The sequence below is a fragment of the Schistocerca serialis genome, chromosome 1, assembly GCF_023864345.2.
Source record: "Schistocerca serialis cubense isolate TAMUIC-IGC-003099 chromosome 1, iqSchSeri2.2, whole genome shotgun sequence".
NCBI lineage: Eukaryota > Metazoa > Arthropoda > Insecta > Orthoptera > Acrididae > Schistocerca > Schistocerca serialis.
The window spans coordinates 1,180,232,757-1,180,250,473 of NC_064638.1; the positions used below are offsets into that span (position 1 = coordinate 1,180,232,757).

The 17,717-nt window shown below is 45.3% G+C and overlaps 1 protein-coding gene across 1 annotated transcript in view; it reads left to right on the forward strand.

The window, feature by feature from the left end:
• LOC126456481 (3 beta-hydroxysteroid dehydrogenase/Delta 5-->4-isomerase type 1) overlaps positions 1-17,717 on the forward strand; it is a 276,435-nt gene that overhangs the window by 167,534 nt on the left and 91,184 nt on the right. Inside the window, exon 4 of the mRNA XM_050092235.1 lies at positions 9,149-9,313. Coding sequence (XP_049948192.1) covers positions 9,149-9,313 — 165 coding nt within the window. The remainder of the gene's footprint in view (positions 1-9,148; positions 9,314-17,717) is intronic.

The window sequence follows — 17,717 nt, forward strand, 5'->3', positions numbered from 1 at the left end:
TGCCATCTGGAGAGCACAGCCTGTTCAGCTTCTTGCTTATGGATCAACTTCTCTCGTGATCTGGAGGGAGGCTTTCAGAAGACATCTTCCGTCCCGCGGAACTGGGACGTTATGAGTTTATTCTGAAGTCTGTCGGATGAAGGAAGCTCATTCTTGACTTGAGCCTTTGGAGCGCCGTTTGAGACCCGTATAAATTTGAATTCCTCAAATTCAGTGGCTTAGAATTCTTCATTCTGTGTGCTACTCACAACAGATATCTGGCGGTGGAATACCTGCTGGACAGTAAACGTTTTCAAGTAGTGTAGACCTCAGACAACCTGTTAAGAAGCTGCATGTTTGAAATAAGGCGACATCTACATGATTCGCTTGGATATATTTGCAGCACACAGGGCAGACATATTCTGCAACTGAATAACAAGGGGCTATAGCCGAAGTTTGTAAGATGCGAGAGTGCATCTCCCAGGTTCTTCCAGATAATTTCTGCAGAATATTGATTGGCACACAAGCAGTGTATTCTGTAGTTGAGTGCTGAATCAAAAGTTCCTGCTATGTCTCCTATTTGGGATTGCAGCAGTGTTCTATTTCCTTACCTTCCCATATTACTTGCTCTTCTCTTGCTGCACGTCTGTTTTTGAAGTGGAATGCAAAGACTTGTGTTTTCGATGGATTCAGTTTCGGTAACCCTCTTGATAATACGTGACTAGTTTGAAATCTGATTCGATGAACAACCGCAACTGATCGTATTGATAAGATTGCGAAATCCGCATATAGTTTCTACACCTTGGGAGAGTCTCTCTTCATTATCTACTAAAGTTGCCTCTTCAGTTGCTAGGGCGACATCATCTGCATAAATAAACCTCTTTGTTTCTTGCGGGTAGAGATGACCATTACTGTAGATCTTGAAGAGTATAGGAGCTAGTACAGGCCATTTTTTAGATTTCTCCATCTGCTCCTCTAGCTTTGAACTTGAACAAAAAGCCGTCTGTTTTTGTTGAAAGCACTCAATCATCCGAGTGAGGTTAAAGCTCTTAGTTATTTTGTACATTTTACCGAGTAGTATACAGTGATTAGCTAGGTCGTAGGCTGAAGTCAAATCAATAAAAGCTACCACAGCGATTTACCGCGTGAGGTGCAATACGTGGGAAGTACAACTTCGTGGTTGAAAGCCTGCTTGTTCTGGTATGAACAATGGATCAATCACATCAGATAACCAATGTAAAATCATTTGTTCCAAGATTTCGTATAAATGAAACCACAAAGAGACTGATCTGTAGTTCATAAAACCACTTGCGTTGTTTCCAGGATTGAATATTGCAATGACTTTGCGTTTTCTCCATAGTTTAGGAATTTTGCAGGTGGTTATGCAGTTGTTGAGTAAGTCCAAGAGCCATTTGCTTGCTACCGTAACTAAAACTTTTGAGTAGTAGACAAAGCAAAGAGTGACCTCTGGAACAAATCGGTTAATTTATTTGTAAGCTGGGAGACTTGCTTTATTTTTTCCAGTTGGGGAGACGCAGAATCAACAGTGAAAATAATGCATTGCGAGTACTATGTCCACTATTTCAAGACTACATACGTAAACGTATAGCAAACCTACAGATCTTCAGATATGTAGACGTTTCGAACTTATCAAAAGCCAAACACTTCTGAAGCGAACCGGTATAATTTAAGCACTCTGTAGGAAAATGCCCACTGTTTTACCCGAAGAAGTCTAATGGAAGTATTCCTAACAGGACTGGGCGTATTCTGCGGAAATACGATACCAAATGCGTTTTTCGACCACTATCTAAGATTAGGGCCCTTTTAGGGTCCTTAAAGAATGATCTGGGTTTGTGTAAGGCGGGTGTCTATCGCATTCTTTGCTGTTGTGACATCTCAAGCATTGGTCAGACCATCAGGATCGTGGAGGAGCAGTGTCACACAAACAATAGCTGAACAAATCTGCTACTGCAGAACATTGCCTTGGAACCGGTCATCTTATGGGATATAACAACACAGAGATTTTGGCATGCACTTCCAGCTATTGGGATAGTGCTATTAACGAAGTGGTTGAAATGAAATTGACAAGTACCTTCTAAATAGAGATGATGGCTTTTCCTTAAATTCTGCGTCGAATTCGGCTCTCTGCCTGGCCGAAAATAGGGGACAGTTATTGCTACCTCACCTGCTGGCTATCGATAACTTCTTGACGTCGGTCGTCTTTGGTTGTGCGGTTTACAGCGTGTGTGTGTGTGTGTGTGTGTGTGTGTGTGTGTGTGTGTGTGTGTGTTGTATTTATAGATATGCTCTCCATACCGAGGTTTTTAAATTCCCTTGCACACTGCTGCATTAGTGCCTCGAAAATGACCGTCTGTGCAGCTGTCGAAATATAGATGGTTGTCGAAGACGTCACCGGCTGCATTACCCTATGTCATTTCTTTTTTTCCTGACTTTTTAAATACCTGTAAAGCAAGAGTTCTCCATGTATTGCGTACTGTACTCTGCACTGACGAAACAGATTGAACGTGCTGTGATAAAATTTACAAGATTTTTTCCGGGACGAGGGGGCCGTTGTATTTCTTTCTGTTTTGTGTTGTATATTTTAGTGTTTGAGTGTTTGTGTTTCACAGGCTTTTTCGGTGTTGTGAAAGTATTTTCACAGAAACATGGGTAACTGGAGTAACAGACCGAAAAAATCCCAATGACATGATTACTCTGTGACGGGCCACCAGAGACCACGTGTTCCGTATACCGTAGTACTCAGAAAAAATCCCTGCCTCGGAAATTTTGCCGGCCGAGTTCGGATTCACGCTGCATACAGGATGTTCCTACCGGTTCCTTAGATTTCTCAAGACTATATCTTTTAAACCAGCATCCATAGTCGAAGTCGCTAACGTACACTTGTGCGGTGGTGCGCTACTCGAAAGTAAGTCGGTTCGAATCCTGTTCTTGGAAAATTTTCACCACCAGTATTTGACCAGCAAGGATAGCAGAGGGTGGTAGCGTAGAGCTCGTGATCATCTAGTCCTTGCGCCAATGTCCTGGATTAAATTCCAAACCTCTCTACAGTGTCTCGCGAAGTGAGAGCTTGTGACTCTGTTGGTGGTGATCCATCCGACGGCTGGCGATGTTAAACACGGTACCGTCTAGGTGCTATTCACGAGGAGTAGGCTATGTGCCGACTCTAGGTCACATCCTGTCTCTTCACTTCATTCAAACAGCAAAACTCCAGCAATACACTGGACAAGCACTCATCATAGACATCCATACGACACAGTTCCACACTTGACACTTCACAACAGGTCGGAGGAGACAATGACAAACCACATCTAGCGGGACCACACTGACTTTTGATGTCTTATGCATGACTGTAGGAACTTGGCTTAAATTTTGACATACACTAGGGGCTACAGAATTTTTATTTTCAAAAGCACTCAAAGATTCTTGTAACAGATTGCTTTCTAAAATAGGGGTATGTCTTTTACAAGTATGCACATACAACCTTGGAGCACTTTTTACATTCTCATTTAGCATCAAAGTTTTCATTTGTCTTCCACATATGTGGCTTCCACAGGACCCACACGAACATTCAGACGCTAGTCAGCCGTCCCATACTTTTGCCAGTACGTCTGAACGTACTGCAGCCTACTCCACAAGCCACTTCGTGACTCATGGTGGAGGGTACTTTGTGTACCACCGTCAGCTTCCACTTTTCCTGTTCCAGTCGCGCATCGTTCGCGGAAAGAACGACTGTTGGTAGGGCCCCACGTAAACTGGACTCTTTATGGTCTTTTCAGGACATATACGTAGGAGGAAGCAATATATTGGTTGAAACGTACGTTCTGGGAATTTTAACAACAGACCATTCAGTGATGAAGAACGCCTGTCTTGCAGCGTCTGCCAATGTAGTTGACTGAGCATCTCTGTGACGCTTTTGTGCTTGCTAAATGAATTTGTAACGAAATGTACTGCTCTTCTTTGGAGCTTCTCTATTACCTCTATCAGTCCTGTCTGGGAGGATCCCAGACTGGCAAACAATATCTAGTTATTGGTCGAAAGAGTGTCATTTGTTGAAAGACTGCGTTTCCTGAGGATTCTTCCAACGAATATCATTCTGACAGCTATCGTTCTGCAGTCGAGTAAACATACAATAATGGGTCTTTATGTATACACCACACGTTACATTTATTTGCGTTGAGGGAAAATTGGCACTCACTACGCCAAACGTCGATCATATGCAAGTCTTCCTGCATTTCGGGATAGTTTTCTACAAATATGACTTTTCTGTACACAACGGCATCATTCGCGAAAAGGCACATGGAACTTTCGACGTTGTTGCTGCGTCGCAGTTCAACCAAAGTTTTTGGAAGGAGGGACGTGTAGGCGGATACTTTCACAAATCCCAACATCCCTTCCCCCTACCCCGCCCCCAGCCCCCAGTTTAAAAGGAAAAGAAGCACGTACAGCGAGAACCGGTGGTCTTGGAGGCCAACGGTGGAATGTGGGATTGAATGCCACACCGCGCAGTTGTAACTGAATGGAGGACTCAAAACGTCATTTGTTGCTGTACTATCGCCATTGGACTCGACGCACACCATGTTATGAATGAGTGAGCTAGCGACCAAGCTGCACCCTCGAGACGCCACACCGGCTACTCGTGCCAAGGTAAACTTTCAGCTTCGATGAATAGGCTAAAATTTACCCCAAGTTTTTAACTTCTCATATGTAATTTTGTGAAATCACATGAAAATCTATTCCAGAGACCTGTATTTATGTACCAATTCCGCTTGTTGAACGTTGAGTGGAAAATTATTCACCTGTATAAGGAATAGCAGACGACCCAAAATTGAGCCCTGTGGGACTCCCTTTGTGATTTATCGCCAGTCACTTTGGCAGAGGTCAGAAGGCCAGTGGTTCACCGCGCTGGCTGGGGTAGCAGGGATCCAGTGAGTGGATGTCTAGTAGTCATCCGATGTATCTTGATGAAAACATCATTGGTAAATCATTCATTTATTGTTCACCAAAATACAGGAGCGTGACAATGGTAGCAAAAGCCAACGCCCCGAGGACATAAGCTGTAGACAGCCTGCGAAGAGGCGACCCGGAAGTTTGCATCGTCGCACGGTCGCTGAAACGATGACGGCAGTGACTCGACAAGGTCGCTGACTCTAGCAGCACGCACTAGCTTACGCCAGCAGAGGCAGCCCAGCCGGTCAGAACGGCTTGCGCCAAGGCATGCAGAACCACGCCGTGGGCCCAACATGGATGCAACGACCCTCAGCAGCAGAGTCCGCCCATGCAAGCGGAGGCCAACAGCAAAGGGTCTGCCTGCACAGACGACGGCAGATGAGTGGATGAGCAGCCTCACGACCCGGGCTCGAACTGTCGATTGCCAGGATAGATGGCCGACAGTAGCTGAGGTAGGCGTGCAGGTGGCCACCCGGATGGAGAGCGTTAGGTCAGCGTACTGGACTCAGCGCGAAGAGCAGTCAAATATGCTGACTTGTTGATCCATGTAGGTTCATAGACTTGTAGATTCGTAGGCAGTCGTAAATCCCCTCCCCCCTACCGCCCCTCGGTGTTGGTGGCCGCTACACTTCAACGACCCTGTCTAGAAATGAACAGTATGTATTTACGTGAATTTGGCTGCTTCCGTATTTCTAAAGCACTCTTTCCTGTCACATAAGCAACGACAGAGCCACGGCTCTGGCGTGAAGCAGTCAGGTCACCCATGATGCAGCTGCTCTGTTTTTCTGCTGTCTCATTACTGTTACACCTCTGCTTCCTCTGCCTGGCTGTAGAATGTTGTAACCGCCTCGATGCCATGCTGACCAGCGATCTATGTAAACAAATGACTAGCCAAGGTACCATCTTACGTGAAACCAATTTGAAATTTAGCCAACATATTTTGCAACGTCAGGTTGAGTGATTTTAGTATTGTCCATCTTCAGCAAATGTAGTATTATATAACGAAATAATCAGCAACCAGTTGCATACAAGAAATTTAATTTCTTGACTGCTTTCGGGAACTTAGTGCACTTCTTCAGAAGGTTATGCCTGTCGTATATGCGACAGGCATAACCTTCTGAAGAAGGTCACTAAGTGAATGACTACAAAATAACCCACCTGCAGAACATAGTTATACAGAATTACCATTAATCTCTAGATTCCAATATGGCAGATTAGTGCAGTAGATTTAAGCTCTACAAATAAAGGTTTTACCTTTTATTAGAAAAAGGATTCAATGGCAACGTGATCAAATTTATCCCTTCAAGATGGAGCTGGTCAAGAAATTAAATTTCTTATATGTAAGTGGTTGCTTATTATTTCATTATATTGTGTGAATTTGTTAGTACAGTACTATATGTTTGTTTCTGTTATACAATAGCATTTCTTGCTACCACAGATACGACGAATTTCGGAAAATGATTTCCACTGTGTAGTGCGATTGTTGGCTACCATGTTATCTTAAACGTGATATTTGTGACGTGTGAACTGCTGCTTTATTTTGGTGACTTTATTATAATGCAAACAAGCTTGTTTTTGTAATTATACCGGGGTTACTCCACTTCTGACTAATGTAATTTTACGTTTACGCTTGGACATACTGTCTTACACAATACATTTGTTTTCATGGCCATCTTCCGCAGCAGCTGTTAAAATCAGTTATTGGTCTTGAGTTTACTGCAATTTAGTTAAAGAGAATTACACCAGGCGCGTTTCGCTTTTATTTATAAAGCGTCTTCCGTGGTTATTCTACAGAAGGTATCCAATTTTCAGAATAGCCAAAGAAGTTGCTTTACAAATAAAAGCGAAACGCGTCTGGTGTAATTCTCTTTAATTAAATTGCAGTAAACTCAAGACGGGTAACCATTAGTAATTGAATGTTTTACATATTTATCTGAGGTATGTTTAACAGATCGTTGGTGTTTATAGGGAAAACAAACATTAGTTGATTAAACAAACATTTAAAAATGTGGTTCGAAGACTTAACTATCGTTGCTGTTGTGGAGAATTTCAGGTGTGTAGGCAAGTTTTATTTATTTATGTATTTGTTCTAGCGTTATAATGTTTTTCAGTTTCTTTGAACAGTTCTAATGCAAGCCGAAGCTGCCATATTACGTTAGGATATTGGTTTCTCGGAAAAGAGCAAAATACCGGATCTCGTAAGTTCAATTCATGTACGTGAATATGCACGCACTTGCGTAAGCTCTACAAGATTCGACATGCTACAGAACACAACAAATCTGATGTCAACCTCCTGCTGTCGTTGTACAACAGCAAGTATTATTGTTTAACGAGTGAAACAATTGTTTTTACATGCGCAGGCTATCAAAATTATTTGATAATCGATAAAATAAAACTGAATCATATTTTTGTACGTTGTGCACTGGAGTGAAAAACAGATCTCTACCGACAATCTAATATTTTTGTTGTAAAGCTAATGAGAATAAAGAGAACCGAAAAAATACGTTAATGATGTACAATTATTGAAAAGATTAATAATAAATAGTAATTTGTTACCTAGACCTGCTGTTATTCGACTTTAAAATGTAGGTGAGACTATATTTCCACAGTAAGTAGGCCAATTTACAAGAAAAGCGTATCAGTGTCCTTTAAACAATATCAACTTCGTGTACATTTATCTGATCTGTTTCCCTCTATCTTCCATTGATTTAGTTTCGCACAAATTATGTTACTTACAAGTGATGTAATTTATTAACAACAGCTTCATTAGAGTAGGCTAATGACATTCCCCTACAAATTCAGCGCAAACCATTAGGTGATCAAACTCAGTGACAGTACTCGATCTATTTTCCAACATTCTGAAGCGCCAAAGAATGCGTATTCAAATACAAAGATATGTGAAAAGGCAGAATACGGCGCTGCGGTCGGCAACGTCTAAATAAGACAACAAGCGTCTGGCGCAGTTAGATCAGTTACTGCTGCTACAATGACAGGTTATCAATAATTAAGTGAGTTTGAACATGGTGGTATAGTCGACGCACGAGCGATGGGACACAGCATCTCCGAGGCAGCGATGAAGTGGGGATTTTCCGGTACTACCATTTCACGAGTGTATCGTGAATATCAGGAGTCCGGTAAAACATCAAATCTCCGACATTGCCGCGGGCGGGAAAAAGATCCTTTAAGAACGGAACCAACAACGACTGAAGAAATCATTTAGCCTGACAGAAGTGGAACCCTTCCGCAAACTGCTGCGGATCTCAGTTCTGGGGCATCAACAAGTGTCAGTATGTGAACCCTTCCACGAAACATCTATATGGGTTTTTCGGCCCCGAAGGCCCACTCGTGTACCCTTGATGACTGCACGACACAAAGCTTTACGCATCGCCTGGGCCCGTCAACACCGACATTGGACTGTTGATGACTGGAAACATGTTGCCTGGTCGGACGAGTCTCGTTTCAAATTGAATCGAGCGTATGGAAGTGTACGGGTATGGAGACAACCTCATGAATCCATGGACCCTGCATGTCAGCAGGGGACTGTTGAAGCTGATGGAGGCTCTGTAATCGTTTGGGGCGTGTGAGTTGGAGTGATATGGGACCCCTGATACCTCTTGATACGATTCTGACAGGTGACACGTACGTAAGCAACCTGTCTGATCACCTACACCCATTCATGTCCATAGTGCATTCTGACGGACTTGGGCATTTCCAGGGATGCCTTGCAACGTCCCTTTCTTAAGAGATCTCCACCCTTCGTACTCGTGCGGATCTATGGAGAGCCCTGCAGGATTCATGGTGTTAGTTCCCTCCAGCACTATTTGAGACATTAGTCAAGTCTATGCCAGGACATGTCAGGCACTTTCGCGTGCTCGCGGGGACCCTACAAGACATTAGGCAGCTGTATCAGTTTCTTTTGCTCTGCAGTTTATTTCTTTGGTCGTGGCAATACTTGTTGGACCAGCAGGTCTCCTGGACAGCCCGAAGTGACCATGACCTCTTGCATTAGCCGTGGGCGGTGTCTCAACTTTACTCAGCCGTGCCTAGTAAATTAACTGTAGTACAATCCCCAGTTTTGCATTTCGGAGTGTTCTATGTACGTGAATTACGCTGTCCATAGTTTGAGTGCAGTGGGGTTAAACCGCATGGTGTGAAGCCAGGCTGTAGCACCGTTTGTCAAGTAGCGTGTGGTCCGTTACAGAGTGCGACCAGCGTGTGGCGGTGTGCAGCTTCGTGGCGGACGTGCGCGACGCCGAGGCCTGCCGGCTGGCCTTCCGCGGCGCCGGCGTCGTCTTCCACTGCGCAGCACTCGTCGACTACAGCTTCCCTCCCGACTACGACGCGCTGCACCAGCACAACGTCAAAGGTACGTCCGTAGCTCGTACGAGGGAAAGGGAAAATTTCTCGAATTGTCCATACAGATGGCGCTGATATAAACCAGATTTTTTTCTTCAATGTTGTTCTTTCAAACCGGGTCGACAGTTTCCGTGTTTCTTAAATGACTCCACGCGACTTTCGACAATGGATCGAGGTGGTGCAGTGGTTAGCACAGTGGAGTCGCATCCGGGAGGATGATGGCTCAAATCAGCATCTGGCCATCCAGATTTAGGTTTCCCATGATTGTCCTGAATCACTGCCGGCAAATGCAGGGATGGCTCCTCTAAAACCGCACGGCCGGTTATCTTCCCCACACCTGAAACACCAAAAAAAGAAAAAAAAATAGTATGGTCGTGTGGCACTGTTGGCCGGAGACCCAATTCTACATCTACATCTACATACACACTCCGCAATCCACCATACGGTGCGTGGCGGAGGGTACCTCGTACCACAACTAGCATCTTCTCTCCCTGTTCCACTCCCAAACAGAACGAGGGAAAAATGACTGCTTATATGCCTCTGTACGAGCCCTAATCTCTCTTGTCTTATCTTTGTGGTCTTTCCGCGAAATGTAAGTTGGTGGCAGTAAAATTGTACTGCAGTCAGCCTCAAATGTTGGTTCTCTAAATTTCCTCAGTACCAACTCACGAAAAGAACGCCTCCTTTCCTCTAGAGACTCCCACCCGAGTTCCTGAAGCAACACACGCGTGATGATCAAACCTACCAGTAGCAAATCTAGCAGCCCGCCTCTGAATTGCTTCTATGTTCTCCCTCAATCCGACCTGATAGGGATCCCAAACGCTCGAGCAGTACTCAAGAATAGGTCGTATTAGTGTTTTAGTGGGGGAGGTTCGGCCCCGAGTTGCAAGTCTTAAGCCAGGCGACGCCACATTTTGCAACTTGCTTGGCGGTGATAAGGACGAAATGATGATGAGGACAACACAACACCCAGTCTACGAGTGGAGTAAATCTCTAACCCGGGAACCGAACCCCGGCCTGCTGCGTGGTAGGCAAACACGTTACCACTCAGCTACACAGGCGGACATCCTTGACACACTCCGAGCTTGTGCTGTAATGACTTCGGTGTAGACATTACGTTGAACGCTAATCTTCGTTTCCTCAGCTGTTGAATTTTAGTTTATCGATCAAATACCGCATAATTTCAGCCTTAGGTCTTTCTTCATTACCATTAGCTACCTGCTGGTAATCAAAATTCTTGTCATCACAGATTTTTCGTGGCTAAACAGCCAACGGACGGTACTTGAAAATCCGAAATAGTGCAACCATGCATAAATAAAGTACTCATTTCAAAGAAAATTTTTCCATCACCCCAGTTTCCAGAACTCCTAAAGACAGACGTTGACTGTGGATACTGTATCACAGACACAGTCCCTTTGACTGTTCAGAGATATCACTAACTCCACCAAAAGATGTAAACAACCTTGCATGAGCAGCGCCTATTAGACGGAGGGGTCCGACAGCCGATCAGTCCCAGTCATTCCACCAGGAAGGAGGTACTTAGCTCGTGTTGTCTGTAGTTCAACCATGCCTAGACGGTCAATACCGCGGTTCGATCGCGTCCGCATTGTTACTTTGTGTCAGGAAGGGCTCTCTACAAGGGAAGTGTCCAGGCGTCTCGGAGTGTACCAAAGTGATATTGTTGGGACATGGAGAAGAATCAGAGAGATAGGAACTGTCGTTGACAAGCCTCGCTCAGGTCGCCCAAGGGCTACTACTGCAGCGGATGACCGCTACCTCCGGATTATGGCTTGGAGCAACCCTTACAGCAACGCAACAATGTTGAATAATGCTTTTCGTGCAGCCCCAGGACATCGTGTTACGACTCAAACTGTGCGCAATACGCCGCATGATACGCAACTTCACTCTCGACGTCCATGGCGAGGTCCATCTTTGCAACCACGACACCATGCAGCGCGGGCTCAACAACATGCCGAATGGACCGCTCAGGATTGGCACCACGTTCTCTTCACCGATGAGTGTCGCATATGCCTTCAACCAGACAATCGTCGGAGACGTGGTTTGGAGTCAACTCGGTCAGGAGAACGCCTTAGACACACCGTCCAGCGAGTGCAGCAAGGTGGCAGTTCCCCGATGTTTCGGGGTGGCATTATGTTGGGCGGACGTTCGCCGCTGGTGGTCATGGAAGGCGCCGTAACGGCTGTACGATACGTAAATGCCATTCTGCGACTGATAGAGCAACCATATCGGTGAGGCATTCGTCTTCATGAACGACAATTCGCGCCGCCATCGTGCACATCTTCTGAATGACTTCCTTAAGGATAACGACATCGCTCGACTAGAGTGGCCAGCATGTTCTCTAGACATGATATCTATTGAGCATGCCTGGGTTAGATTGAAAAGATCTGTTCATAGACAATGTGACCCACCAATCACTCTGAGGGATCTACGACGAATCGCCGTTGAGGAGTGGGACAATCTGGTCCAACAGTGCCTTGATGAACTTGTGGATAGTATGCCACGACGAATACAGGCATGCATCAGTGCAAGAGTACGTGCTACTGGGTATTAGAGGTACCGGTGTGTATAGCAATCTGGACCACGACCTCCGAAGGTCTCGCTGTGTGGTGGTACAACATGCCATGTGTAGTTTTCATGAGCAATAAAAAGGGCAGAAATGATGTTTATGTTGATCTGTATTCCAATTTTCTGTATTGGTTCCGGAACTTTCAGATCCGAGGTGATGCAAAACTTTTTTTTTTATGTATGTAAAATGCAACAACTGCAGGTATGACGCTTCAATTTAATTACGAAACCCTCCCTCACTCCCCCCTCCCCTCCCTTCCCACTACAAATGTACTAATCTGTCCACGGTACTGACCTCATTTATACTGAGACTACAATTCAATGGGGATAGCAGGTGGATCTTAATGCATCTGAAAAGATTCAAAAATAGTGGAAATTGTGATGAACTGGCGTTTTCGCTCCGAGTAGTTTCTCTCACTGATAGAGAAGGTGTCGGTTCTTGATCAGATAGTGTCGGCTGAAATGGGTCGCTACCACAAGTGGCGCGGATATTCAGACTTAGGCAGATGTTAGCAGAGATCCCTAGACCGGTCCCTGATAGAATGTCTGATGGAGCAGCTCGGTGATAAACTCCGTCCCAATGATATTGTCCAGTATATCAAAGACCTCTTACAGCAGCTGTTGGGTCAGCTTGGCTCTGGAGGGGATACAACGGCTTTATGACACCCTTCCCAACCAAATCAGAGAACGCATCCCGACCAGAGAAGTGCAACATCACACTTGTAAGTGAGCCCTTACTACCAACATGTTTGTAAAATGGAGGCGAGTTTGCAATAACAGAAATAACATCATGTACCCTCTAAATTAATGAAGCGTGATTCCGTATCCTCCTCACCTTCTGGTTGTTTTACTTTTTTTGTCAGGCAATATAGTTCACGCCTGCAGTTAGGCAGGACAATGCGGTTGTGCCTTCGCAGGCAGTTCATGCCAGCAACGTCAATGACTGACATTCCTTTGTCACAGACGGTGTCTATATTGAGCACCTGTAAAATGAGTCTAAGACTTGAGGGTTTCTCTATGCACTGGTGTGTGTCTGGTTTCTATATGTACTGCATTTTGCTGAGCTGTCGCCTCCCGAAATCTCGGAAGTACGTGTGAATAACGCTACATACGACGGCTATTTTTCTGGGTCCGATTGGTCGTGAAATGGAAACCATAGTGCAAATCAAAAATGTTTTATTTGCAACAGAGAGGTACACTTTCCATCTTCTTCTCTATGTAGCCGCTGCTCTGACTTAGACAATTGTCTTACCGTGCGTGGAACCAACATTCCAATATCCTCGTCATAAAAGGCAGCCGCCTGTGCTTTCCGCCAATTCTCTACGCTGGCCTGCAGCTTGTTGTCTGTGCCAAAACGCTATCCTCTTAGGCAGTGTTTCATGTGAGCAAAGGGATGAAAATCAGAGAGAGCCAGGTCCGCGCTGCATGGTGGTTATCAAAGACTTCCCATCGAGAACACCGCACGAGCGTCTTTGTTGCAGCTGCAGCGTATGGCAGAGCTTTGTCATGAAAATGGACAATGCCTGATCACTACATTCTTCTTCGCTTGTTCTGAATTGCCATTTGTAGCAGTTGAAGAGTCATTCTATACGAGGCTGCAGTGACAGTCATACGACTTTCCATGAATTCCACCAAGAAAACTACTTTTCGGTCGGAGGACACAGTAACGTTACACTTTCTCATAAAGATTCGCCTACACCTCTTTGGTTTACTGGGGGAGTGGGAATGCATCCACTGCTTGGAATGCTCTTCTGTTTCTTCATTTTCTAAATAGACATTGTCTCGTATCCTGCGACAATTTAAAAAAAATTCTTTTTCATAATGATACGTTGAGGCGGCATCCATTTCCATCTGCTGTACTTTGTGATTGTTTGGACAGTTTTTTGGGAAGCCATCTCGCACAGGGTTTGCGGTACTACAGTGTCTCACCCTCACTCCCAGTTGACATGGTTTCAAGTTGACGAGGGCTGGCCCTGGGCCATACTACGGACGGACGAAGCTCATTTTCCTCTGGGGTGAGGTGAACACACAGAATTGTCGAGTGTGGGGATCTTCACCTCCAGTAGCTGCGCATGAAGTTCCTCTGCATGGTGAACGTGTCACCGTATGGTGTGGCTTCATGGCTACATTCATTATTGGCCAATTCCTTTTTGAAAAGGATGGCGCTCAAGGGTCAAAGACGTGCACCGTGATTGGCCAGCGATACTGCGATATGCTTCGCCAGCGTGTCATACCCACCCTACAGCAGAGAGAAGCATTGAACTCAACAGTTTTTATGAAAAACGGAGCGCCACCACACATCGCTTGTGCAGTTCACTTGCTTCTCAGAAACACATTTGGAAACGATCGAATTTTCAGCCGATCGTATCCAAATGCTTGGCTGGCAAGATGACCTGATCTGACTCTCTGTGATTTCTGCTTCTGGGGCACCCTGAAGGACATCGTTTACCAGAGGAACATTCCCACATGTGCCGATATGAAGCGCAACATATCTGGTGATAATAATTTTTATTCTAGATTTTCTTTTGATGATAAGGACTAACATGCTCCGTTCTCCTGTGCGGAATGCAATCCTGCATTTTCAGACTCTTTTGGAGACTGATGGGCCCCATATTGAGCCCCTTTAGTAGCAGTAATGGTACCGGTAAGTAATGGTATGATGTACCGTAACAGCATATTAAAAGGGTTTCAGTTGAAGTTATTCTGCATTATTTCTCTTCCCCATGTCCTTGACATTTGTGCATGTCAGGATGGTAGCAGGTGGGCATAGGTGTGTTTTTCCTGCACGATCTATGCCAGGATTCCCAAAAACTACTACTAAGGGACAAAACGTTCATGAAAACTGGCTATGGCAGCGGAGAGAATAGCACATGCTACGGAAAGAGCATTTCGCCCTCAATAGGAAGGACTGGCGGACACGTCCAGAGGGTAGGGAAGGTGGCAGGCAAGAGAGCGACCCGCTGCTGCGACCGCTACCTTGCCGACCCCCTCGTGTCCTTCAAATGACGGGACCCGGTCCTCACATTGGCCGGTTTGAGGCAGATAGTTGGGTCTCTCACTCAGCAATACCGCGGTGGCATCCCTAGCTCAGCGGTATAGCGTGGGAGCCAACCACAAGTACTGAGGAGTAGTCTATGTAACAGCTCACGCCACTGTCTGGGGCTAAATTAAAATGATGATGGTAGAATACAATAAAAACTTTTACCATCTTTACCTGTTACCATATAAACATTAATGCTGCCATGTTTGGTCCTCGTATGTTAGTTAGTTTCCATGTTATAACGTGTTAAATAGGGAAAATTTAATTATAGCCACCCGCTACTTTGAAGCAGCTGTTGTACGAGGGCAGTTCAATAAGTAATGCAACACATTTTTTTTCTCGGCCAATTTTGTTTGAAAAAACCGGAAATTTCTTGTGGAATATTTTCAAACGTTCCTGCTTCGTCTCGTATAGTTTCATTGACTTCCGACACGTGGCAGCGCTGTACGGAGCTGTTAAAATGGCGTCTGTAACGGATGTGCGTTGCAAACAACGGGCAGTGATCGAGTTTCTTTTGGCGGAAAACCAGGGCATCTCAGATATTCATAGGCGCTTGCAGAATGTCTACGGTGATCTGGCAGTGGACAAAAGCACGGTGAGTCGTTGGACAAAGCGTGTGTCATCATCGCCGCAAGGTCAAGCAAGACTGTCTGATCTCCCGCGTGCGGGCCGGCCGTGCACAGCTGTGACTCCTGCAATGGCGGAGCGTGCGAACACACTCGTTCGAGATGATCGACGGATCACCATCAAACAACTCAGTGCTCAACTTGACATCTCTGTTGGTAGTGCTGTCACAATTGTTCACCAGTTGCGATATTCAAAGGTTTGTTCCCGCTGGGTCCCTCGTTGTCTAACCGAACACCATAAAGAGCAAAGGAGAACCATCTGTGAGGAATTGCTTGCTCGTCATGTGGCTGAGGGTGACAATTTCTTGTCAAAGATTGTTACACGCGATGAAACTTGGGTTCATCACTTCGAACCTGAAACAAAACGGCAATCAATGGAGTGGCGCCACACCCACTCCCCCACCAAGAAAAAGTTTAAAGCCATACCCTCAGCCGGTAAAGTCATGGTTACAGTCTTCTGGGACGCTGAAGGGGTTATTCTGTTCGATGTCCTTCCCCATGGTCAAACGATCAACTCTGAAGTGTATTGTGCTACTCTTCAGAAATTGAAGAAACGACTTCAGCGTGTTCGTAGGCACAAAAATCTGAACGAACTTCTCCTTCTTCATGACAACGCAAGACCTCACACAAGTCTTCGCACCCGAGAGGAGCTCACAAAACTTCAGTGGACTGTTCTTCCTCATGCACCCTACAGCCCCGATCTCGCACCGTCGGATTTCCACATGTTTGGCCCAATGAAGGACGCAATCCGTGGGAGGCACTACGCGGATGATGAAGAAGTTATTGATGCAGTATGACGTTGGCTCCGACATCGACCAGTGGAATGGTACCGTGCAGGCATACAGGCCCTCATTTCAAGGTGGCGTAAGGCCGTAGCACTGAATGGAGATTACGTTGAAAAATAGTGTTGTGTAGCTAAAAGATTGGGGAATAACCTGGTGTATTTCAATGCTGAATAAAACAACCCCTGTTTCAGAAAAAAATGTGTTGCATTACTTATTGAACTGCCCTCGTATAAAATCAGGACGATATGGAGATCGTTATCGAGACAATAAAAATTTTTACCATCTTTACCTGTTACCATATAAACATTAATGCTGCCATGTTTGGTCCTCGTATGTTAGTTAGTTTCCATGTTATAACGTGTTAAATAGGGAAAATTTAATTATAGCCACCCGCTACTTTGGAGCAGCTGTTGTATGAAATCAGGACGATATGGAGATAGTTATCGAGACAATATGCAGAAAAACCTTGCGAAAAGCATTCCAAAAAGGTGCCAAGCTATAATGGATAATGGTAGCGATTTGCCTAACTATTAGGTAATTGTGCAATTAGCAACACTGAGCGAGGTGGCGCAGCGGTTAGACACTGGACTCGCATTCGGGAGGACGACGGTTCAATCCCGCGTCCGGCCATCCTGACATAGGTTTTCCGTGCTTTTCCCTAAATCGCTCCAGGAAAATGCCGGGATGGTTCCTTTCAAAGGGGCACGGCCGACTTCCTTCCCTAATCCGATGAGACCGATGACCTCGCTGTCTGGTCTCCTTCCCCAAACAACCCAACCCAACCCAATTAGTAACAACATGTATTTGCATGTAAACATACACTACCGGCCATTAAAATTGCTACACCAGGAAGAAATGCAGATGATAAACGGGTATTCATTAGACAAATATATTATAGTAGAACTGACATGTGATTACAGTTTCACGCAATTTGGGTGTATAGATCCTGAGAAATCAGTACACAGAACAACCACCTCTGGCCTGGGCAGTGAGTCAAACAGAGCTTGGATGGCGTGTACAGGTACAGCTGCCCATCCAGCTTCAACACGATACCATAGTTCATCAAGAGTAGTGACTGACGTATTGTGACGAGCCAGACATTTTAAATTGGTGAGAGATCTGGAGAATGTGCTGGCCAGGGCAGCAGCCGAATATTTTATGTATCCAGAAAGGCCCGAACAGGACATACAACATGCGGTCGTGCATTATCCTGCTGAAATGTAGGGTTTCTCAGGGATCGAATGAAGGGTAGAGCAACTGGTCATAACACATCTGAAATGCAACGTCCACTGTTCAAAGTGCCGTCCATGCGAACAAGAGGTGACCGAGACGTGTAACCAATGGCACCCCATACCATCACGCTGGGTGATACGCCAG